Source organism: Peromyscus eremicus, chromosome 8a, assembly GCF_949786415.1.
Source record: "Peromyscus eremicus chromosome 8a, PerEre_H2_v1, whole genome shotgun sequence".
NCBI lineage: Eukaryota > Metazoa > Chordata > Mammalia > Rodentia > Cricetidae > Peromyscus > Peromyscus eremicus.
Window position 1 is genome coordinate 77,216,817 of NC_081423.1, and position 25,198 is coordinate 77,242,014.

A 25,198-nucleotide genomic window follows, 5' to 3' on the forward strand; every position below is an offset into this window, starting at 1 on the left:
TAAGAACGTTTATATCCGTATCACAACTCTGATATGGAGAGTGATAGTTTACACTTCACAGAGGAGGGAACTGAGGCATGCCCAAAGTCACCAGTCCCTAGTAGTAGAAGTAGGATTCGAACCCAACCCAGGCAGTCTGGCTCCAAGCTCACACACAGTGGTTTCTTGCTGCTAAATCCCTCCAAGCCTTGCCTTGTCAGACCCCCAAATCCCTCCCATCCCTTAAGCCCTGGATCCTTGACCACCATCACCATCAGTCCAAGGGAGGCAGCTGGACTCACAGGGTTAAGAAAGGTCTTTAGGCTCAAAGCCTTCTGGGTATTTCCCCAGGAGACACACCTCTATTTCCTCTCAATGCTCCCAGACCTCTCTCTTCTGTTACCTGTCCTGGAAGAAACGGCGGAAGCCAAAGGCCACAAGTTTGAAAACTGACTCCAAGACGAAGATGACCGTGAAGATGTAATTGCAGATCTTCAGAGCCTCGTCCAGGATCTGGCAGGGGTGGGGGCCAGATGCAGGGTCTCCTTAGGCCCAAGGCTGAAGCTTGCCCCACTCCTCCATCACCATACCTCCCCAATCTGGGAAGTAGGGTGAAGCAAAGGATGCCTGCTCTCCCCATTTTCTACCACGATGGCTGATCACGGGCCACTACCCCATGACAATTCAAATCTTAATGTCTCCTTTTGAGGTGATGAGAAACACACGAGACTGTGCCAGAAGGCACAGAGCACCGAGACTGCAAAGAGGCTTGTACCTTATCAGCTCAACCTCCTCCCTGCACAGATGGGGAAACTGAGGGCTGGAAGGTAGAGGAGAGGGGTGACTGGAAACAGATGAGTTTGGGAGCTAAGTATTTACTAGAATCTAAGTTTCGAAGGGCAAACATCCATCTGTCTTCTTCACTTTCCAAGGCTCAGAGCCACACATACTAGATGCTCAATAAAAATGTACTGGTCTCCCACTGCCTACCTATGGGACCTTGGTCAAGACGATTAACCTACAGAGCCACAGTGTCTTCATCTATAAAACAAAGGGGATACCCACCTAAGGAGACCGCTACCGGTACGAGGACCCATGCAGTGTTCCCAACACTTGCCTGGCACACAGAGGCTACTACAGTTCAGGTTGTTGCCTCATCTGGGGGAGGTCCCTGAGGCTGCTGGCCCAGCAGCACTCGTTCTTACCTGGGGCTGCTGGTAGTGTTCCATGGCCATAGTGACCACATTCAGCCCAATGACACCCGTGATGAAGAGGTCCAAGTAGTGGCTGGTACACAGGTGGTGGACCAGGAGCCGGAAGCGAGAGTAGTCTGAGTAGTAGGGCTTGCACTGGGCTTCTGGCGGGGCAGGAAGGAGAACAGAGCAAACGTCAGGCCCTGCGCCCCACACCCCTCCACCCGCAGCCCCTCCCTGCCGCCAGCCTCTACCCCAGTGCTGAAACATTCCATCATGTCACCAGCATCCCAATCGCCCCCACCCCGGCTGCCCTTCGCGGCCGTTTTGGCCTGTCCCCAGGCAAGCATCTGTTCTACTGCCTGCAGTCGGGGGGGGGGGGGGGGGGATGGGTTAGGGACATGCAGAGCCTCTCCCCTACATTAGATACTGGGTGAGCCCGTATCCCAGGGCAGCTTCTAAATCGTGCCAGCTCCTTATAACACCTTTGATTCCATGTTCAGCAGCAAGGTGGATCAATAAGATGAAAGACCCCATCTAATCGTGCTCAGAGGGAGCTCCAGCCGCAGAGGCGAAGGCTGCGAGGCCTTCTCCCAGCTCAGCCTCCGGGGCCGCCGAAGGGATTACATGGAGCTGGGATTTGCGATAGGACCGGAGATTGGAAATTGGACATCTTGGCTGCCTGATGACCTACCACAGGGTCCCCAGAGGACAATGCCCCGGACTTCCCACAGCCTCACGTAAGGAAGGGAGAGGGGAGGCCCAGGGCTCTGCCCGGGCCCCAGACTCAAGTTGGGAGGGTTGCCACCCACAGACTCACCCAGTTTCTAATGAGGCAGTACCCAGCCTCCCCTGGGTATTGGGGTGGTCTGACACTACAGGCTGGGTGGGAAGAGCTGTCTGAGATCTGTCTGCCACAGGCACATATTACTCTTGTAATTAGCCGGCCACTTAGAAAAGTCACAGTGCCAGATTATCCTGCCAAGCGGGCAAGAGAAATCTGGGGGCAGATTTCAGCGGGTCCTCCTCCAGGTGCTGAAGTAAGGGCCAGGCCAAGGTGGGGACATGCTATCTGGAAATGTGCCAACAGATTGGTCTCACAGGAAGCCACACAGAGGGAAGAGAGCCCCCCTGGGAAAGCATGGCCAGCCTCAGGTCCCAGACAGCCCTTCCCCTCTTAGGAGGTCTTGCTAGAAGCCAGCCAGTGAGGGCTACAGCCTCTGAGGCCCATGCCAGGAACCAGCTGGCTCAGGAGTGGCAGAAAGCTTTGGGCCCAGGCCAGCTCAAATACAACTATCTTTTCCCATGCAGAGGATCCCTTCACAGAGAGGTAAACTGAGGCAGGGAGTGGCTTGGGGGTGAGTCCCCACCAAAAGCCAAAGGAAGAAGCGTGCCCAGAAGTGAGTGGCAGGTTTGGGCTTGCGAACCACTCTGCCAGCCCACCCGACCCGTCTCCACATCGGCCTTGAGGTGTGGATAACCCGGGGCACAGACCCAAAAAGGCCAGGTGCACCTCGGAGGTGCTTGAGACCATCCCTTTGTTTTCAGAGGTGGCCCTGCCAGGTGTGACTTTGCTCAGGCGGCCCTCCTGACACCAAGAGCATGGGGAGTGGAAAGGCCAGAGGCAGGGGATGCCATGAGACCACGGGTCATCCACACCCGATAGTGGAGGGTGGTTGGGCCAGCCAGGGCCCCTTCCTTCCTTCCTTCCTTCAGTCCCATGAGAACCAGAGGGCGCTAGTCACCCTGTGTTGCTCTAGCAGCCGGGACTCTTTCTCTGCATTAATCTCCATAAATGCCGAGAACACCCGATCCCATTATGCTAAAATATGAACGGAGAATTAACTAAAATGTTTTGAATACAATTAGGTTAAAAGAAGCGGCTCCTCATTAGCCCCGTTATTAGTTGAGAGAATGTGGAGGGGAGGCTGAGAGAAGTCCCCTCGTCCTCTATTACCCCAACCTGACTATTGTGGGCACACCAGGGCCAAACAGAGGAATCACCAACATCTCTGCCTTCCAGCCTTGCTTCAGGAGTCTGAGTGGTGGGGGAGGGGCTGCATTCCGCCAGGGACCCTCCAGGTAACTCGGGGACGGGGGGGGGGGGGGGGGGGGCGCGGGGGGGGGGGCGGGCAGGAGTGACTGAGGCAGGGCGGCTGTTCATGGCCACAGTTCCCAAATATCCTTCACCTGAGCCCACAGCCCTGATTGGCAGGCATCCAGGAAACCCTCCATTAGAACACAGGTCAAAAGAGCACCAACTAGAGCGCCCTGTCCTCCAGCAGCTCCTCTGCCGTCCAGAGAGACCCAGAGAGTAAGTGGCCCAGCACCAGAATGAGACAGCGAGACCCCAGCCTCCAGCCTGATCTCCCTGCCTCCTACTAGTACCAACTGCCTTTGGCAGAGTAGAGCTCTGTGAGACAGTGGGAGACGGGGCACCAGGCCCCTGGGGAGCTCCAGGGGCCAATGAGGAGAGCTGGAGGGGGCTGTGAGGGACAGCAACAGGCACAGTGAGTTAGCAGAGCTCACAGGGAGCCCAAGGCACAGTTAGGGCAGCAGGTCTGCCAAGGACAGTGGTAGGGAATAGGCTTTTAGCAGGGATATAGGCCCCCCACAGCAAAAGCCATGCTGCTGTGGGTCCCGGCCTGGTGGGAAGAAAAGAGGGGTCGGTGGAGATGGAGGCCAGAGGTGTTGAAGGAAGTGAAGCTGGTGCTGGGGGTCAAGTGTCACAGGGCTGGTCTTGTCACCCGGGAGCCCACCCCAATCTCTCCCCTCAGACCTGTGTCTGCTTAGGCCCAGCATCTCGATAATCCAACTTTTCCATTTCGCCTTTCCCCCGGGCCGGGTGATATCTCCCGCTGGCCACAGCAGAAGGGTGGGTGAAGATGTTTTAGCAGGAAAGGGGGTTTATATGTTTGACTCTCAGAAAACCCAGACTAGAGACCTGGCTTGACCCCAGTCACTGTGGTAGATAGACTGGCATACCAGCACCCCAGCATCTGGGAGTCTAGTAGAAATTCAGGGCCAAGATCCCTGTGGGAGACCTTTAGGGTGAGTCCCAGGAAGCCCTGTCCAGTCTCTCCATGTAAGTCTTACTCACACTGAAGTCTGGCAAGCTCTGGTATAGACCCTGATGAGTCCCAGGCCCTGAGAAGAGGGATGTAAGATGTTACAAGGCCCTGTTCGGAGTCTAGGTCATTGCTACAACCAAAGAGAGTATGCATGTGCCGTCAGGAGCAAGCCAGGACCCCTGGGTAGGGATGCAGGATAAGACAGCCAGTGTGTGCTGTGGTGTAGGTATGGTGGACCTTGATAGCTGTGCCTACATATGCCAATTAATGAGACAGTTCCTTGGGTAGAAGAGCCTCAGTGGGCCAGCCGTGTGTTTGGGTGGTGTTTAGGGGTAAATTTGAGCATGTGTGTTCTTCAGTCTCCACACCAGCCTGCTGCCCAGTATCTCAGAAGGGTTAAGCTAAAGACTACTTCTCCCCATCTTCCCCACATCCCCTACCATGTCAGAAGTTTGGAAAACAATTTGACACCGAGACATGGGGATCCTAGCAATAGAGATCCAAACCAGCCAGAGACTCCTGAGCCCCCTGAGGGATGCTACTCAATGTCAAACACCATAGCTCAGGACCATGGCAACAGGAGATGATGATCTGCCAAGGCTCAGAAGGCCCCTTGAGTAGGTCTCTGAGCCCTCACAGACCCCCGCAGCCCATTTCCCCAGGATGGCACCTGCCTGAGTTGGGCAGGGAGGAATGATACAGTCAGTGGTTCCCAGGCTGAAAACCCAAGCCCTCAGCAACAGAGAAAGCAGCCATGTGGGGGCCTTTCATTCTCAATAAAATTTCTCAAAGCTTGAAAGAAATCATCCATTCGCTCATGTGAAGACCCCGTAGACTAATTTAATGGCACAACAGCTCTCCTCACCATCATTTACTGTGTGACCTTCTGCGGCTCAGAAGCTCTGATCAGCAATTAAATGTGCCTTTGATTAGTGAAAATAGTGAAACAAAGCCGTTATCCACATGCTCCCGACTTCAGACAGTCTACCAAACTGCAGGATCTGTGGGAGAGGCCAGAAGGGGAATCCTCGGATAAACAGCTTGGGAACCATCAGGGAATGTGATGAGGACCCACAGCCCTTGCCATAGACTCTGATCCTCCCAATCTCCATCTGGGACTAGTATGGGGGGGACTAGGAGACAGAGTGGGGCACAGGGTGAGGGACAGGCTCTGGGAAGTCTTCCCAGAGACACACACAGCTTTTGGAGGGACGGACTCAACCTGTTCTCAAACCTCTGGCTTTGGCGGGGAGAAGCTTGCAGCTAACACAGTCTTTCTGTTCCCAATTCCTGACGTTTGTAGCAACGACGTGGCCACCGTGATTACTTGACTATTAATGAGCTGGTTCAATTATTCATTGCTACATTTTTAAAACAAATCCTTCCCCTCACTGCTCCTCTCATCCTCTCCCTTGGATCAAAGACTCCCTTTCAGACAAGGGAAGGCAAAGAGATTTGCAGCTTAATAATCAATGGTGAGCACAGGAGAACAGAGAGGAGGTGCAGAATCCCGGGACCTCTTCAGAAGACCTGGATCCTCCAAGAACTGTTAAGCCAGAGGGGGGCAAACACACTTCACTTCCATCCAGCTTATCATGAGCCTATGGGGGGGAGGGGATGGGGGAAACGACGCAGACCCAATGCTTCAGGCTCTGCCCTCTCGGGGGCCCCAAGGACCCCCAGCCCTTCACCCCTAGAGGATAGAATCAATGAGCCATGGAGAGGGAGCAAAGAGCATGTCCCACACGCATGAACCCACACCCCAGACGCAGTACCTGACGCAGCGCTGGCTGAGCTGCCGGGAGCAATTACATCGTCCAACATTAGATCTAAAAGAACGAAACACGACATTGGTCATTGACCGGACCAGGTGCGCTGGGCAGGGCCCCTCAGCTCCAACCCTCACTCTGCCGACAAATGGGGTATGCTGAGCACTAGCAATTGATTCTGAATGCCAACCCCAGACTCGGGCACCTGAAGAAGGCAACTCTCCAGGGTCACAGGGGTGGGGAGGTACTGGAAGGGGGCAGGCAGACTGTCATCGACCAGATGTCCACTCCTACCCCCGCTGTGGCCTCAGCTGCACCTGAACAGCTACAGACCCCAGAAGCAGAGCCAGCTGGTCAGGCAGGGGCCACAGTGCCTCCTGCCAAAAAAAAAAAAAAAAAAAAAAAAAAAAAAAAAATCCATCTGCAGATGCCTTGTTGAAGCAGCTCACTGCCAGGGGTGTGCAGTGGGTGGTGCAGAAGTGGGAGCGTGGCCCTGGTACCCAGCTTTAGAATCTACAGGGATGCCAAGGCCAGACCCCAACCCAGAGCTGGGAAGAGGGGGGCCTTTCAAGGGTGATGGGTGGATGTGAGAGATAGGGAGTTACACCTGCTCATGGCCGACTGGGGGCCAGAGTCCCCCTCCACATCCTCCTGGAGCATCTCTGGCCCCACCCCCCTCTCATCCTTGTTTGTAACTCCACGCTCTCCCCTTCCTCCAAGCACCTGCCACGGGCAGCGGGAGATGCAGCTGAGGGCACAAGGGGGGCAGAGGCACTGAGCCCCTAACTCACTCGGTGGTACTCACATTTCCACACACCAAAGGGAAACTCAGAGCGCGGCACACATCTGATCGGCGGAAGGCAGACGGTTTGTGGAGAGGAGGGAAACCCACAGACCAAACAGGGAGAGACACAGGGAGACACACAAAGGCTTTGAAACCCACACACTGAGACACGTGGAGGAACGTGGGCTGTTACTGAGAGAGGCGAGGAGATGACTGAGCACCAGACAGACAGGAGCCCTGAACGGGAGCCAGGTGCACACACACCTGCACACACGCCGGAAACAGCAACTACGGAGCTAACTCCTCTTCCTCCCAACTCTATGTGTCTTTCCCATGGGTCTCAGCCTGTCCACAGCAGAGCGTGAAGGTGAGAGGCATGAAGCCTCACCCACCCTGTGCAAGAGGTGCTGGAAGAACAGATGAGGGCCTGGAGGGAGTCTTGGGCCAAAGAGTGGTTATATAGCTTTCCTATGAGCATAATCCTTTCCAGAGACAAGAGAAGACTCTTCCCATCCTTTCTCTTTCTCCTTCTCACCCTTCCTTTTTTTGTCTGGCTTTTTGAGACAGGGTCTCACTGTTAGCCCAAGCTGGCCTCAAACTCACTGTGTAGCCCAGACTAGCTTTGGGCCTGTGATCCTTTTGTTTCTGCTTCCTGAGTGACTTGATCATAGGCTTGTGCTACCAGGCCCGGCTCTTCTTTTCTTTCTTGTTTAGCAAGAAAACCACCAACCACCAAGGAGCCAGGTAGTTTTGTTGGAGAAAAGGGAAAGGCTGTGGTTCTGAAGTTCATTCTCAACTATCGGCTCTTTGCAGGTTCACCTGAGCCCTGGCTGAGCAGCTATGGACTCTGAGCACGCACGGAGATTAGAATATTTGCTGGGCAAGGTTGTGTTGATCTGAGCTGGTACCTAGGCTAATCCCTGGGTCACTGGACACCAGTACAGGGAGGTGTAATGTCAGGTCAGGTGGATGTCCCTCCTCTGAGAGACAACTGAGATGCTGAGTGTCAGTTTTTCCCTGGCATCCTCTGGGGAGTATGAGGCTGAGACCGAGGGAGCCTCCTGGGGGGACAGCTCCTTCCCCATGGAGCTGACCTGGTCTGCTTCATGCAGGCTCTAAAGGCGGACGGACATGCTGTTGAGGAAAGGAGATGTGGAGGGGGGCAGGAGCACTTCTCCCAGCCCCCAACCCCAGCTCCCAACCTCCTGCCGTCACAAGGCCAAGGTCAAGCATGACCCAGAGAGACGTGGAAAGACTACCGACCGGCCATCTGCTTCTCCTTACTCCTTCTCTTTTTCTCCAGCCTCCTGAGGCGCTTCTCCTCCCGGCGCCGCGCCTCCTCCTCCTCCTGGTGCTGCCGACACTTGTGGAAGTTCTCCACCACCACGCCCACAAACATGTTCAGGACAAAGAAGGCCACGATGAGCAGGAAGGAGATGAAGTACAGCAGCATCCAGGGGTTGTGGTTCATGATGGGCTGGTAGGGAGCAGGAAGGCCATGTGGTCCCATCAGCCTGATGGGAACCATCTCAGGGGCTGCCCACCTTGGCTAGACTTGTACATCCTGATGGGAACCATCTCAGGGGCTGCCCACCTTGGCTGGACTTGTACAAAAGTCACATCAGCCTGATGGGGAACCATCTCAGGGGCTGCCCACCTTGGCTAGACTTGTACAAAAGTCACATCAGCCTGACGGGGAACCATCTCAGGGGCTGCCCACCTTGGCTGGACTTGTACAAAATTAAACAGCTTCAGGGATCTGACAGGTGAGTGGTTGGTATGAGTTGGCATCAGGCAAGAATGGCTATTCTTTATCTAGTAGCTTTCTTTGTGCCTGCTAACTCCTGCCCTGAGGGGATAAGAGCCCAGTATTCTCAGACCTTCAGAGTTTTCATGCCAAATTTACCAATTTTTAACTGTTCACCCATCATTTGAAAAAAAAATTAAATTTATTGTAGGCCCACAGATGCAGCCCTGCAGTAAGCTGCCGCATGTTCTTCTGACCTGTGCTTGCCTGGTTACTCTTGGCAACCAGCCCAGGCTGAATGACCTGAACCCAGAAGTGGTCCTTCCCACCCCCACCTTACCTGCTGGTCCACACCCACAGCATCCAGCCCATCATACATGATGTCAACCCAACCATCCTTGGAGGCCAGCACGAACAGGGACATCAGAGCCTGGGGAGTGGGGGGGGGGGTAGGAGAGGAAACAGCAGACCGTTTGAAACCTAGAATGTATGGCTGAACTACCCATCACATGCCATCAAAGCAACATCTTGGGGTCCCTGCTCCAAGTCCCAGGAGAACACTCTGTCCCAGGACCCCATGGTTGGTCAGAAGCTACAAGAGATAACTAAGTCTCTGGCCTTATCTAGGCTGGGAGGCTCCTAAGGCCCTGGGAGTCTAGAAACCAAAACAAATCAGCAAAACCAGCCACTTCATATCTTTTCTGGCAGTAATAGGGTCGAACCCACATCTCTGTGAAGGGTAGGCAAGTGCACCGCCCTGGACTGCCCAGCCTGGCTACTTCACTCCCCATATATCTGTTTCCACAAACGGGGAGGAAAAGGGATCCCCTGAAAAATATGAACCCTCATCACATAAGCAAATACACGCTTCATACACTACATACTTACAAACCTCAAGGAAACAGTAATGTGAACTATTCGCCAGACGAGAAATCAGAGGTTCCTACAGGTCAGCTGCCCAAAGTCACTGCGCTGACAAAGACGGTGCCAGGGTCCATATAAAAATTAATAACCTGCTCTCAACCTCACATGTGCTCTCTGCTGGCCCTGGTCCAGCCCCCTGCCTTCTCTGAGCCTCCATCCCTTCATCTTTGGCGAGCTACAGGCCTTTGGGGTCTGTCCACTAGGGTGTGTGGGTACACTAGCTCTGGGACACAGCGGCAGTGAGCCAGCTGAAGGCCAGTCTCTGTGGCTGCCCACTCCAGCTGACTTGGTATACACTACTCAGGATGGATGTGTGTCCCCTGCCCTCTGGGCTCCTTCCCTTCCCAAATCCGTCACTCACCTGGCCCAGGTTGTCAAAGTTGTACTTGTGCCGGACCCATCGGTAACTGGCCTCAGCACAGTCTGATTTGTTGGTGATGTTCCTAGTGTCCTCACCCTGACACACGAAGAACTTCCCTTTGAAGAGCTGAACACACACATGTGGGAGGCAGAGAGTGAGCCCAGGGCTCCCAACCCTACCTTACCCCTGAGTCCAGCACACCCCAGGTGACGGGGCTATTCATCTTGGGGGTTAGTCAGAAACCCTGACAGGCAGTTCCCCTCTAGGTACCCTCTTCTTGTTCCCAGAGAGGAAGGACAAAGTGGAAGGAGGGGGTTAACCATTCCCCTTCTACCAAGAGCAGGCCAGTGGTGCCCTGGATGTGGGGAGGGGAAGTCCAAAAGTCACCTGAGAACAATGCTCCTTTAGCCCACCCAGACTTCCTGGATCAGCTGTGCTAGGGTGGGCTCCACAATCTTTTAACAAGAAGCCTGGGTGATTCTGATGGATGCTCAAGTTTGAGGGCTACACTGAGTTAGGGCATTTAACTCTCATAGTAACTATGAGGTGTATAGATTATAAGCCCCACTTTAGACAGAGAAAAAACAGGCTCAAGAGACCTTCACTCCCTCGCTAAGACCGTAGCTGGCAGAAAAGGTCTTAAATCTAGGTCTGTCTAGAAAGTTTACTCTTGTTCCAGGATATCCCAGACCATGACTGCTGGGGTGGAAGGGAGGGGATTTGAAGGACAGGAGGATCAGGGGCCTGAGGGAACCATTTAGGGCACACATAAACCCATGGGATTGGAATCAACAATGGCTCACTCCCAAACCAAGGGAAATGGGAAAGGGGTGGGCACCAGACCACATGTGGGATGGGGGTGGGGCAGAGAGGCTCTCTACAGCTTTGGTAAAAGTGGCCTGGAGGCTAGAGGATTTCTAGGAAACCAAGGAACAGCCCCTCCCCAGGGCATAGTGGACATTCTAGAAGCAGAAAGAGGAAGGAGAGGAGAGGAGCAGCAGCCACCCAGGAGTTCCCACACTGCCCAGCTGTCTACCCTGCAGCTGGAGTGGGGACGTGAGAAGACAAAGATGGGCAGAGGGTCTCCCCAGCCCCTGGGGTGTCTGCCGAACCGCAGGCTGCTACGGCTTTTTCCTCCAGAGCCAAGTTCTTTCTCTGGGCCAGAAGCCAGGTTTCTCGGGCAGCCCCCACTTCCTGCCTTGTCTAGGGTCTACACCCGCCTGCCTGCCAGCAGCACTCCTCCGTTAACCTGGCCCAGCTGTCTGGGCCCTGGATCCCCAGGCCTGGCACTCAGCCCACCCTGCTCAGAGAAGCAAGGAAGGGAGGGGATCCCGGAGCAGATCAACATGTGTGATCAAGACACGGTGCGTAGGGGCGACAGCTACGGTTACCAATGGGCCTGAAGCCTCGGGAAACTGGGTCCTTTTGAGGGTTCCCAGTTTTCTGTAAAACTCCCAGCAGGCAAAGGGGCCTGAAGCCTAGGCCCCGGAGGGAAGGGATGTTTATTTTCATTTGGAGCGATGGCAGCAGTAGCATCACCCAGGGCCAAGAGGAGAGGAGGGACTCCTCAGGCTTTCCCAGACAGACTCCCCAGGCCACCCAGCCCCGCACACCTGCACCCCCAGAATGCCAAAAATGATGAAGAAGGCACAGCAGATGACCACAATGTTGCCAATGGGCTTGAGAGAGGACATCAGCGTCTCTACCACCAGCTTCAGCCCCTGGGCCCGGCTGATGACCCTGGAGAGCAGAGGGAGGGGTGGTAAACACTCAGGCACTCCCATAGCCTCTGCCCTGCTAGGACTCTTCCTCCCACCCTAACCTTAGCTTGCTGTCCCTCTGCTCTGCCCTACCAGCATGTTGTGTGGAAGTCCCCGTTGTCACAGAGCCCCCACCACGAGGACATCCCCCTTCTGCAGTCTCTAAAGAGGCACCCGAAGCTCCCACATCTCCACCTCCTCTCTCAGGCTATCAAGTGTATTTCCTGATCAGGCTGGGAGTGAAGAGGACTCAACCCCAGGGAGGCATCACCGGGGATTGCAGGGTGATGAGGTGGGGGTGCCGACACCCGACAGGAGACGGTAGTAGGGGCATGCAGGGAGGAACGGGGGAGAGGAGATGGATCATTACAGAGAAATAGTACTCTTATTTTGGTATCATCCCCACTCAGGAGAAATTCTGAGTTAGGAGGTTGGAACTTCCTGACTGGGGAAGGCAGGTCCCCTGCTAGGAGGCATGTTAGCCGGGATGATCCCTGAAGGGTGCAGAAGGTGAGGAAAGACAGGAGGAGGATGTGTCACTCACAGGGAGGGCAAGAACACCACCCTGAGGGGACTCGAAGGGAAAGCTTCAGCTGGAGGCCACAGGGGCATATGGTCCTTTATATTGTGCTCCCACCAGAGATAATCACAGCAGGACTGTGACAGAAGAGTGTGCCACACTGGAAAGGCGTGTCCAGAACTGACAGTGACTGTGTGTCTTGGAGGGAAATGACCAGAACAGTGACCTGATGAGTGTTGTCTGGAGTGCAACCCAGAATTACCTGCGAGGTCATCGCCAGGAGGTAGAGTGCACAAGGGATTTTGTTCCCTTGCAGGAGTGTTGGTTATTAAAGGTGTGGGGGGGAGAGGCATCACCTGAGTGGGCGCAGGGTCCGCAGGAGCCGCAGCACCCTCAGCATGCCAAGGATCTTGGTGCCACTGTCGGAGACCATGGATACCAGAATGTCGATGACGGAGATGAGCACCAGCAAGCCATCCAGCACATTCCAGCTGCTGCGCAGGTAGGCCTGCTCCCCAAAGCACCAGCCCAGGGCCACCACCTGGGAACCACCAGCACGTCATTGGCACTGGCCACTCTCCCTGCAATCCCCAACCCTGCCCTCCACTGTGGCCAAGCTTCCTACCCCCTACTTGTTCCCTTATCTCCACACCCACTGGAGATTAGAGGGTCCACACCGGTGCTGCGCCTCCCCCGCTTACCTTCACTGTCATTTCAGCCAGGAAGACTGCGGTGAAGATGTAATTGGAGAGGGTTAGGAAGATTCGTTCCTGCAGCGGAGAGAAGGTGGGAACCACCTATCAGGTCTGCTCTGCATGAAGAAGTCAAAACAGCTCCAGGTGTTTGATACTGAAAGAGTTGTCCACACACACACACCCCGACCCCCACGGGGTCACCTCCAACCTCACTTGAGGCTCTGGGGAAAGTTTCACCCCTGCCCTGAACAGAAAAACCGCAGCTGTGGGCTGTAGAGGCGACAGGCGGCTATCTGAATCCCCAGGTCCTTGATTTCTTTCTTGAAATTGGAGCAGGATTTAACTTGCTCTCCAACCCTGATTGCCCTTCTACCCAACTCACTCACTTTCCTGCTGTGAACCCCAGAAACGGTGCAGCAGGCAGGTTGGGGGGCATGGCACATACAGACTGTGCCACCCTAGGTACCACATGTATGCTGGACATTGGTGACCCTTTGCCCGGGTATTTATGGGCTGAGGTCATTCCTTACGACTGAGAGAGTGGCCAGCAGTATGGAGCGTGTGTGTGTGTGTGTGTGTGTGTGTGTGTGTGTGTGACGGAGGAGAGGGAGGCACAGAGTTGGGGACAGAGAGACTGAGTGGGAAGGTAGAGAGACAGTGTCAGGGTGTATGGAGTCTTGGGGGGGCACCAGGCAGTCATAGAGGGTGCAGCATCCCAGGAAAGGGGTCCCCAGTGCTGGCACTCTCTCACATACCCACCTAGTCCTGGGGGGCAGGCCCCTCTAATTCTCAGGCTTTCTCTGCCCTCTCCTGGCCTGGCTGGAGCCCACCCTAATGGAAAACAAGTCCCAGCAGCACTGAAATCTGAACAATGATGGGGAGAGCAGCAAGGAGGGGTGAGGGGACCTCTGGCCACCTTCGAGCAAGTGGTGCAGAGTGCCAAGAGGGGGAGACAGGGTCACCCCGGTCAGGTCACCCTTCTAGAACCCGAGCTGCTGCCAGTGGGAGGGGCTCTGATGCCAGGTGGGAGGGAGCGTCCAGAGCCAGTCGGGCCCATCCAAAGAACCGAGGCTCTCCGGAGTTGTCTAGTTACTAAAGCCTCTGGCCTCGCTGTTCTGAGCACGGAAAGATTGACAGTCAAGCAGAAGTGGCCAGCTTGCCTCCTGCCCTCCGAAGGCCCTCCAAAGCCTAGTGGTTTGTGACTTGGCAGGACCTCAAGGTACAAAGTGTAGCTCTTCCATCCAGCTCTGCGTTACCCTTGGGGTGTGGTGTATGTGTGTGTGTGAGATGTCCCCCGGCAATGTACCAGTCACAGTTCACTGAGACTCCCGGCCAGGCACAGGGAAAGCAGTACCGCTCTGCCCACACAGGGTCAATCTTATGTGTCACCTCATCTCAGAACAGGGCTCAGAAGAACAATGGGATAGATAGATAGATAGATAGATAGATAGATAGATAGATAGAGAGAGAGAGAAAGCGAGCTAGGAAGACAAGGAAGTACCCAGCTAGGCTGTTATATGACAGTAGAAGGGAAACTGAGGCAAGAGAGGACACAGGAGGCTTCTTGTGTGTTAGAGTCCAGTTAGAAACAAGGGTTAGAGTCCAGCAGACCCAAAGGGAGCCCTGGCTTGTCCCCTTGTCCTGTCTGTGACGTGTGACCTGAGGCAGACTGGAGACAGTTTGAGCTTTCTCGTCCCCTTTGCTTGTTCTGACTGCTAACCCAGGAGGAACCTGGCACGCAGCAGAATTCAACAGAAGTGTTTACATCCTGGTGACTCACAGCGCTGTGGGGGTCAATTTTGGGGCGCTCCATGGCGATGGTGATACAGTTGAGGAAGATGATGACGAGGACCACGTGGTCAAACATCTTGTGGGTGATGATCCGGTGACACAGGAGGCGGAACCTGCCCCGGGACGGAAGTGAAGGCTGGGAAGGAGAGGCACCTGCAGACCGGCCCCTGCCGCCTTGCCCTAGGACCCCACGGCTAGCATCCCCAGATAGCGACACAACAGACCTTGACTGAGGAGGGAAGATGTAGGCAGACCAGGAGTCTCGCTCTCGGCAACAGGCAGGAAGCCGGGCTCGGACCCAGGCTCGTAACCGTTCCCCTTTGCTCTAGGAAAGGAACATTCGGGGTGTGAGTGGGACCAGGACTCTAAGCTGTCAAAGTCCGTCTCCTCCGCAGCAGCCCTGAATCAACCTGGTCCATTCTTCCCCACCTCTGCCCACCCTCTGCCCTGTTCTTTACCTTTATCTCTAAAATCACCTCTTGGCTCCCTATACGCCAACCCTCCAGCATCTCCCCTCCTTCGTCCTCCCCCTCCTCCCCAGCATCCCCAGTCTCCGGCCACCACCCTCCCTCCTCTGTGCCCTTCCCACCCAGCCTCCAGCCCAGCCCTTTCTTCCTTCCCTCCCTGCTGAGTTTGGAAACGGCATCAATTATCAAACATTGTACTCATCACAATCGTCTGCTCAGATACACCTGGGCAGAGGAGACGCGGACCCTTCTCATGTGCTAACCCTGCATCCCGCATCCCTGTCCTTGTGCTCATCTTCAGGGCAAAGGGGGTGGTGAAGGGGATGGGGGAGGAGTGAGAGGCTAAGGACATGCTGTAAGTCAAGGCTTGTGATGAGGTTCGGATGGGAAAGGGGGACAGGAGGGGAGGGGAGACATCAGTTTAGAGAGATGAGTGATGGGTCTTCCTGAGTCACAGGGGGAGGGCCATGAAAGATTCATACACATCTGCCTGAAACCATTCATATCCACCAAGGACAGCGGAGAGCAGACAGCCCTGGACACAAGCGTGAGGGCTTGAGGCTCTGCAGGGTAGCAGAGAGAAAGAGTCTGCTCAGAGGTCAGATTGCAAGCTGGGCGTTCCTTGTGATAAATCCCTTATACTGCTGCCTGGGCAAGGTTGTCCTCTCTCAAGATCAGGGGTGAGGGGTCACTGTGCCCCACGGGAATCTTACCAGGTTGCCCTCATCATCACCATCATCCCCATCGAGTGGGGGGTCATCGGGCCTCAGGGTCTGGGCCAAACGCCCTGAAGCTGACTTGCCATTGCAGTCTTGGTGCTCAGAAGCAGAACTTCGGCCGCTGGCTGTGCGGTGCAGCCCTGGCACCTGCAGGGTGTCAGGCAGGTCAAAGGAACTCTTGGCCTCACGGTCCAAGGAACCCCTGTGGCGATGATCACTGCCTGCTGGGCTGGCTCGCTCCTCTTCTGAACTTTCCTCCTCATCCTGGCTCTCCTGACCCTCTCCTGACAGCAGGGACCTCCGCTCTCCACTCGGGCTCCTACGCTTTAGGCTGGGGGCCCGGCCCAAGCTGTTCCGGCTGGAGCGCCTGCTGGTCCAGCTGCTTGCCGCACTCCAGGGACTGTGTGGGGAGCTGCGGGCACTCGGCTACAAAGTGAGCAGAGGAGAAATGATCTCAGCTGAGGCTGCAAGGACCTTCATTGCTCATGTGTACCCCTATCCTGTGAGCCTCCCTGGAACGGACACTGGGAGAAGAGGTGTTAACCGGGGGTCTGGAATCCAGCGCCTCAGTTCAGAACCTGCTTCAACCTGCCAGTTATTAAGCCTCTCGGTGCCTCCGCTTTCTCGTCTGTGAAGTAGATGCAACAATAGCACTTGTTTTTCATTTAGCTGGTGAGATGAGTATTGTTATCACTGAGAGGAAAAAAAAAGGAAAGAAAGACAATGGTTCTCAACCTGTGGGTAGTGACCCCCTTTTGGTTGAACGACCCTTTCACAGGGGTTGCCTAAAACCATCGGAAAACACAGATATTTACACTATGATTCATAACCATAGCAAAATTGCAGTTGAATTTTAACGAAGTAGCAATGAAAATAATTTTATGGTTGGGGGTGACCACAGCATGAGGAACTGTATTAAAGGGTCGCAGCGTTAGGAAGGCTGAGAACCACCACAGAAAGCAATCCAGCTGAAGGTCGGATGTGATGATGCAGGCCTGTAATCCCAGCACTTTGGAGGGAAGCAGAGACAGGGACCAGGAGTTCAAGACTACCCTTGGCTGCACATCAAGCTCAATGTTAGCCTGATACATGAGACTCTGTCTCAGAAAACAAAACGACCAAAGTGAACAGAGGACCTGAGCAAACATTTCTTAAAGGAAGACAAAAACCGCAAGCAAATACACATGGAAAGTGTTCAGGATCACTAATCATCAGGGAAATGCTAATCGTTTCTTTTCACGTGTGTGTGTGTGTGTGTGTGTGTGTGTGTGTGTGTGTGTGTGTCACAGTACACCTCAGGTATTGGTTTTCAGCTTCCACCTGTCTTGGGATAAGGTCTCTTATTCTTTATCACTGTGTACCCAGCTAGCCTTTGAACTTCCATGATTCCCCTGTCTCTGCCCCGTCTCACTACAGGAGCGCTGGGATCAGGTCCAGGTCCTCAGGTTTGTGTGGCAAGTGCTTCCTCTACCGAAGCCATCTCCAACCCCCCCCCCCCAATACAAGTTAAAACAGTAAGAGCCTCACACCTGTTGGAATAGCTACGGTCCAAGCCAACGTGGAGAAAAGGGAACATTTGCACACTGTTGGTGGGACTATAAATTAGTATGGCTACCGTGGAAAACCATATGGAAGATCCTCAAGAATGTAAAAATAGAATGATTGTCTAGTCCAGCAGTTCTACAACTATAGGTATATACAGAAAGGATTCTACATCATTATGCACAAAACCCAGCTGGACTCCCATTGCATCACTGTTCACAATAACCAAGTATCCATCGGCCAAGAGGATTTTAAAAACGGGGTACACAGATGGCTTAGTGGTTACGAACTTGCAATGCTCTTTCAAAGAACCCTAGTTCAGTTCCAAGCATCCACATCGGGAGGCTCACAACTGCTTATAACTCTGGTTCCAGGGGATAAGCCCTGCTCTTTTGAACTCTTGAGAGCACTGCTCTCACGTGCATGTACATTCTCTCTCTCTCTCTCTCTCTCTCTCTCTCTCTCTCTCTCTCTCTCTCTCTCTCTCACACACACACACACACACACACACACACGCACATATTTATAATTAAAAATAGAAATAACATTTTTTAAAGGAAAAGAACATATGGAACACACAGCACTCAGCCTTTAAAATGAAGGAGGCTGGGGAGATGGCTCAGTGGGTAAAATCCTTGCCACACAAGCATGAGGGCCTGAGTTCAGAGAGCCAGCACCCATGGACGAAAGCCAGGTATGATTGAGCATAGCTGTAACTTCAGCACTGGGTCAGGGCAGAGACAAGCACGTACCCCAAGTTTGCTGACCACCCAGTCTGGACGGTCAGTGAGTACCAGTTTCACCCAGAGGCCCTGTCTCAAAAGATAAGGTGGAGAACAATGGAGAAAGACATCCAAAATTGGACACCACACATATGCATATGCACACACACACACACACACACACACACACACACACACACACACACAGACACACACACTTAAATACAAATTAAATACAAAGTTAAAGTGGAATAAAAGAAATCCTGTCACTGCCAGTAACTTGGGCGACCTTGGAGAAAAGGATACTAAGTAAAATAAGTCAGACACAGAGAGGCAGATTCCCCCATGATCTCAGTTTGGATTCTGAAAGGATTGAATGTATAGAAGAGCTGAATGGGGGGTGCCTCACAGAGTTTGGGAGGCTGGGAGCTATTGGACCAAGGGCAAAACATGTCAATCAGAGCAAAAGAATACACCTATAGTAGCGTGGTAGTCAGCAATGACCTAATGACCTAGTGTCATTGAATTTGCTAACAGAAGTAGACTTCAAATGTTATGACACAATAAAATATGTGAGGTGCTACATTCATTAATTAGCTTAATCATGTCATTTCATATTTGCATGCACCAAACACCACATTTTAATACATAAACAAATACAATAATTTATCAATTAAAAATAAAGTCTCAACCAGCTGATGTGGCGGCACACACCTTTAGTCCTAGCACTTGGAAGACAGAAGCAGGAAGCTAGAGCTCCATAGGGAGACCCCATCTCAGAAAAGCAAAACAAACAAATAAATAAAGCCTTGGCTGAGTGATGCATACCTCTTATCTTAGTACTCTGGGAGACTGAGGCAAGAGGGTCATGTGTTCAAAACCAGCATGGGCTATGTAGTTAAGACCCTATTTCAAAATGCCAAATGAAATAATAATAAATTAAAGGTAAAGACTTAAAAATAAAAATAAGTAAAATGGCAGTCTAAGCACAGCCTTCTGCACTATGAAGCTAGCTTGGTCACCCCAGCCACCTGAGACCGAGGTCCCCATCAGTAAAATGGAAGCAGGGAGGAGGGTACCTCTCTCTCTCACAGTCTCGGGGCAGCAAAGACCTCATTCACAATATCTTCAGCAGAATCTAGCATGGTATCAGGAGCTAAACTAGGGTTTAAGTCTAAAGGGGAAATGTATACCCCATCTTTGATCTACAGAAGAGGCCCAGAAAAGTTAAAGCCTGCCCGAGGTCACACAGGAAGAGAACAGGGAACCCTGGGTAAGAACACTGCTTCCCTAGCCCTGACTGCTCTGTCCAGTCCACATCCCAGGGGCTGTTTCCTTGGATCTGCCTGCCTCCATCCCCTCATCCTGCTGTCCTGTTCATCTCCCACAGTGCAGCACTGACATGCAATCCCTTACCGGTGACTTCATCTCATGATGGGCAGCTCCAGGTTCAGCCGACCCACTGCTACTGGTGCGGCGGGAGCCAGGGCCCAAGGCTTCCCCCACACCTGTGCTGGAGCTCTTGGGCAGTGACATTGGCGTAGCAGCTGTGTGGATGATGAGGGGTGGCAGAAGGCTCTTTTGTAGTTCAGGGTGCTCTGCCAAGGCCACCACTGCAGGAGGAGAGGGGAGATCCTGAGTCCATCCAGGCAGGTCCCGGGCCAGAGGCTATCCCCTCAGGACCATTACTCACAGGCCAGGCGCTTCTTCCTATCCCCATCACCATCCACGCTGGGTGAGAAGAAATCCGGCTCTGACTCAGACTTGGTGGCATCTCCCTAGGGTCAGGGAAGAGTGGACCATTAGGACCCTGGCCAGGCAGGTGTCATCAGCATGGACCAAGGTCTCCCTCTCATCACATGAACACACCACACACAGACCACAGGAACCAGCAACCACGATAGAAGGCATGCATGAGGACAGGCCAGACCACCCAGGCTGGGGGCCTGGGGCTTCCCACGGCTGATGCCTCTGCCTCCCACCAGCCAAACCTTACGAAAGGCCATGGATAACCAAGCCCACAGCACAAGCAGCCTGGCTGGCCTGGCACTAAAACCAGCTGAGGGGAGAAGGGGTGGCTGGATGGGCAGGTGGCACAGGCCAGAGGGGTTGAGAACCGGGGTGAAGCGGTCACTGCAGCCTCAATTCCAGAAGCCTACTCAAGATCCCTTCCCTTCTCCTTATGCTGTCCTGCCCTGAACCTCATACCTGTGGCTCTGCAAAGGAAACAGAAAGACCCAAGCCAGAGCCACTTAGCCGAAAGAGGGCCCCTTGACCTCTGGTCTCCACCTTCCCCGAGCTCCAGCTTCTTCCTGGTCCCATTTCTACTTCTCTGTCTCTGGGATCGATTTTTTCCCCCTTCCTTCTTAGCAGGTCAGTAGGTTTCCCAGTAATTATACACTCCTCCTTAAGAAGTTATTAAAAAATACTTGATTGCTACTTTTGATAAGCGCATAAATATTGGATAATTGGCATCTCAGGGGATCATTTTCATTAACTCAGTTTACATCCCTAACGAGGCCTTTAATTATCAAGTGGGATCTCCAGGGGGCTGCTAGGGATGCACAGCCCTGTGGGGTCCCATGGGAAGCCTGGCTTCGCCCCAAATTCTAATGCCAGTGAAGGAAACAGCAGAGTACAGGTTTGACATGAAGGGCCAAAAGGAGGGACATGCTCAGAGATGGCTAGTAGGGTTTAATTCAATGACTGGTGGTCGGAGACTCAATGGTGGGTTTAAAATTTTGTCACAGTATGGCAAGAGCTATACCTCTTCCCTGCATCCTCCAAGGACTTATCCTGAACTGAGGTATTTGTGGGGTTTCCAGTGGAGGCTCACGGCAAGGGGTGAAGGGGGAAAGAATAAGGGAGTGTGTCCTATGACCACAGGTCTTAACTCCACTGAGGCTGGATGTTTCAGACTCCTTCAGGACCCAGGTGCAGGCAGGCACGCATGCGGTGCCCACATACATGTGCACATAGAGGATTCTAAGTCCCTTCCTTCTCTGGCCCATCCACAGGCCTGGCAGGGATGGATGGGAATGTGCCCTCTGCGGGTTGATGCGGGCAGAGGCAAAGACGCTCCTCCCTTCCATGTCCCCAAGCGGGGCGGGGGGGGGGGGGAAGGGACTTAAAATCCAAGCAAACCTCACAACACCAAATGACCACCACGGCGACCACAGGTTGCACAACAGCTGAGCATGAACAGGAGCAGAGACACAGGGGCAGGGTTGGAGGGGGCAGTGGGCACAGGGGCATGCCGACCCGTGATCGCATACCTACCCCCTGGGAGTCGACAGGCAGCTGAATACAGCTTAACTGTCCACTCGCATCTTCCCGTTTGCTGATTTCCTACAGGGAGAGGGGGAGGTAGGGGAGGGCTGCAGTTCACAGGCGCTCGGGCCTTCAAGGATCAGCAGTGTCCCAAGAGGATGATGAGAAGGAAGTGAGAGACACGGGGTCGGGAGAGTGGGACAGGACAGCCTTCTAGAATTCAGCCTCAGGCCCCCAGACCTGAATGAATCCGAAGGGCGAAGGCAGAGGCCACAAAGGGAAGGTGAGCTCAGGAAGGATCAAGTCCTCCAGTAATCCTCCTAAGAGCAGCCTTTGTGCTTTTCTGTGGAACTAAGGATCAAAACCGTGGCCTTGACCGTGCCATGCAAATGTTCCGCCACTGAATCACGCCCACGGCTCTTGGCTTTTTGAGACAAGGCCTCGCTACATGGCTCAGACTGGAGTGGAACTCATGATCCTCTTGCCTCTGCCTTCCAAGTGCCAGGATTACTGGTGTGTGCCACCGTACCCAGCCTTAAACTGCTTATGAACGTAGCTCACTTCCTTGCAAGGTGGGAGATGGCACCATTATAAGCCTCTTGCAGGGTAGGCACCTGAGGTCACAGAAGTTAAAGAAACTGCCCCACATTGTGCATGTGGAGTTAGAGACTGTGGGCTGTGCCCCACATCTCCAACTGAGAACACAGCTCCCCTCTCTCTGTTCCAAGGTGTCTGTGTGGACAGCAAGGGTAGGACTGGGCAGAGAGGGTATGGAAAAGTGGATAAAAGCTGGGGACAGGGCCTCAGTGAGGAGCAGAGTCCGGTCTCGTCATTTCTAAGACTCCCAGCCCAAGTCCTTTCGAGTCAGAATGGATGCACACACCCGGAGTAGGATAAGATGTGACAAGTAACAGTGGGATGGCGGCCATGATGTTGTTTAGTATCAATTAATGGCTACACACAGGGCCTGCTGCTAGTTCATCTAATTAAGTGCATGGATGACAAATACACAGGAATTCAGGGCACTACCCCCTGGGAATCAGAGCATCAGCAGCCAAGCAGGCTCTGTCGCCTAAGCTACCCCCTACCCACTCTTAGCAGGATGTTAAGGTCAGCAGGAGGGCTACCCTTGAGGTCTCCCGCTGAGGTCCGCCAAAATGGGGCAGTTGCTCCTTCCACTGAGGTGGGCTGTCTTGTTCATAAAAACAAAACAGTATTTCAGGTTATCACGACCCCAAAACTAGCCTCTCTTGCCAGACCGTGGGGCCTACTGAAACCCCACAGAGGTAAGGACAGGTGGCTCCAGCTGTGCCCAAGTCATCAGCATTGAATCACACCCCATGCAGGAGAGTGGAGCAGTTGGTCCAGCCCCTCAGGGTTACAGCCCACCCCATGGAGGACGTTCAACCTTGAAATCCTTCCTCTATTGCGCACCTTACCTGAAGCAACCCAGCCCTTGGAGGCACCAGGCCCTGGGTGACACTCTCCCAGTAAGGGCATTTACACTATGAAGTAGGAGGGAACTTCCTTTGAGGCCCTTGTCAATCCTTCCCATGCTGGAAAAGCTCTCAGGCCCCCAGCAGGGCCAGGGTGACCAGGCCAGACATAAGGGCCTGGCAGCTCTGTTCCCACACTCAGACATCCCTGCTGCCTAGCAACCAGGCCAGCTCAGCTGCACTCAATTTAACAAGGTGCTTGTGAAAGCCAGTTGGTGGGGAGGGGGCGATCTACACTGGACACCCCAGGTCCGCCGTGGTAGCTAGATGAGGGAAAAAAGGCTAGGGTATTTTCCACTTCCTTCAGGGTTTTTTGTTGTTGTTTTTGGTGGTGGTGGTGGTTTTTTTTTTTTCCTGAGAGTAAACTCAACCATCACAAATTGCTTTTGGAAGGAACTAAAGAGACCCATCCCCACTCAGCTCTGCACCCTGGCAGGCAGCTAGCAACTACCAGTCACGAGGCTCTTGGGAAAACCCTGTGGTACCTCTCAAATCTTCAGGTCCAAGAGAAACTTCAAAGAAGGGTCCTATGGCAAGGAGGGTGTCCACGGCCCTCTGTCATTGCAAGAGACCCACCCACCCATCACTAAAGCCTTCTCCACACACCTCAAGCTGCCTTTGCTGCCACCCAGCAGGGAGGAAATGTGATAATGGATAACCACACAATTAAAATGGAAGCAAAGAAGGCCAGTGCAGGCCAGACGCTCCTGCACACGACTAGTGCCCAACACCCGCAACCCCCTGTCAGCCCAACCCGGCCCAGGGGGAACAGCCCTCCCTTGCAAGGCTGGGAAAGAGTCGGAAAATAGATTTTTGTTTTTCCACCGTGTGCTGGGTATTTATAGACCAGGCCGCAGCGGGAGTTTCCATCCGGGTCACCCAGCGAGAACTGGACCAAGAGCTTCTTCAGGCCCAACCTGGTGCATTTCTAGGTTGGGTCAACCTGCCCTGTTTGAGGTGCTGGGATGACGGGGTGGGGAGGAGAGCTTGGGTGGGAAGGCAGGCAGAGCTGAGGGAGGAGTTACGCCTCTGGGACAGAAGCTGTGCCCTGGCGCAGCCGGGGCAGGATCAATGTGAATCAATATTAATTGATGACGCTGCCTGTGACGGAGGTGATGGAGTCTAGGCTGGAAATAGGACTCTCATCTCTGCCATGCCCGCAGCTAATTGGGCTCATTTCTCACCCTGGGCAGCTCAGCCCTGCCTGGGGCCCTGGTGGCATCTTCATCAGCTCAGCCTGTGCTCAGATGACTTGCACACAAGCCTCCCACACCCCTCAGCCCAGATGGGTCCTCCCCACACGTCCCATAAAGGCCCATGCTCTGGGATCCAGCTGCACAGGTCCCCAAATTCGGCTTGTCTTTCTGGGGAAGGGCCTAGCTGACTAAAAGAACCCTATAACACGCCAACTTATAACCCACACAGCCATCTCCTGTCCCAGCCCCTGATGACAGGCCTCATAAGGCCCAGCACCCCCCACCCCAGGCCCACCCTGGCTTAGTCCAACGGTTACTGCCTGCGGGATCTCCCAGGCCTCATAGTCGGCAGCAGAGGGAAGAAGAGGCAGTCATTCCTCCTGGGAGTCAGGAGACTGCCCTCAGCAGGGTGAGATGGGCAGGGCAGGGGGTTACCTCTGCCTGGAAGCCCTCCACCAGAATGGCGACGAGCAGGTTAAAGAGCACATAGTTGCCAAACGTCATGAGGGCGATGAAGTAAAGGGCAGCCCAAGACGATGTGGAGGCCATGCCGTTGTAGAGGACTTTATTCCAGTCCTCCTGAGTCAGAATCTGTGGGCAGGGGACAGGAGTCAGGGCTGGACTGGACACCCAACCTTCCCGACTCACCCCTGCCCGGTGACCCTCAAACCTGAAAGACAGTGACGATGGCCCAGAGCAGGGAGTCAAAATTCTTCCGGTCTGGCAACGTGTCCCCATCCCGTTCAGATGCAAACTTGCAACCGAAGAGATGCATGCCCAGGATGCTGGAGACACAGGAAGTCCCAGACAGGGTCAGGGTCCGGTGCTCCTGCCCCTAGCCCCATCCCCCTCTTGGCCAGCAGTGTGCTCACCTGAAGATGAAGATGAAGAGCATGAGCAGCATGCAGAAGGTGGCCACGTTGTCCATGGTCTTCATGAGCACCACGAGCTGCCGCTGCAGCGCCGGCAGGAAGCGTACGAGCTTCAGCACCCGCATCAGGCGGAAGGTCCGCAGCACCGACAGGCCACCTCCCTGCTGGCCTACAATCTCCCACACACTGTGGGAGGCAGGCAGCCTGAGTTCCTACACCCCTGTCTCCTGACTTCCCTTTCGGAGGACCCGCTGGTGACACCTGAGACCCAGCCGCCCAGCACAGGTTGGAGAAGGGTCATGCACAACCCTTCTGGCTTC

General features: G+C 54.0%; 1 protein-coding gene across 1 annotated transcript in view; it reads right to left on the minus strand.

The window, feature by feature from the left end:
- Cacna1g (calcium voltage-gated channel subunit alpha1 G) overlaps positions 1-25,198 on the minus strand; it is a 66,584-nt gene that overhangs the window by 8,674 nt on the left and 32,712 nt on the right. Inside the window, exons 14-30 of the mRNA XM_059270711.1 lie at positions 24,879-25,064; positions 24,677-24,791; positions 24,442-24,597; positions 19,738-19,822; positions 19,461-19,657; positions 15,775-16,206; positions 14,819-14,919; positions 14,584-14,707; positions 12,810-12,878; positions 12,465-12,649; positions 11,442-11,568; positions 9,829-9,954; positions 8,884-8,973; positions 8,081-8,273; positions 6,019-6,072; positions 1,185-1,336; positions 383-492 (exon numbers count right to left, since the gene is read on the minus strand). Coding sequence (XP_059126694.1) covers positions 383-492; positions 1,185-1,336; positions 6,019-6,072; positions 8,081-8,273; positions 8,884-8,973; positions 9,829-9,954; positions 11,442-11,568; positions 12,465-12,649; positions 12,810-12,878; positions 14,584-14,707; positions 14,819-14,919; positions 15,775-16,206; positions 19,461-19,657; positions 19,738-19,822; positions 24,442-24,597; positions 24,677-24,791; positions 24,879-25,064 — 2,502 coding nt within the window. The remainder of the gene's footprint in view (positions 1-382; positions 493-1,184; positions 1,337-6,018; positions 6,073-8,080; positions 8,274-8,883; positions 8,974-9,828; positions 9,955-11,441; positions 11,569-12,464; positions 12,650-12,809; positions 12,879-14,583; positions 14,708-14,818; positions 14,920-15,774; positions 16,207-19,460; positions 19,658-19,737; positions 19,823-24,441; positions 24,598-24,676; positions 24,792-24,878; positions 25,065-25,198) is intronic.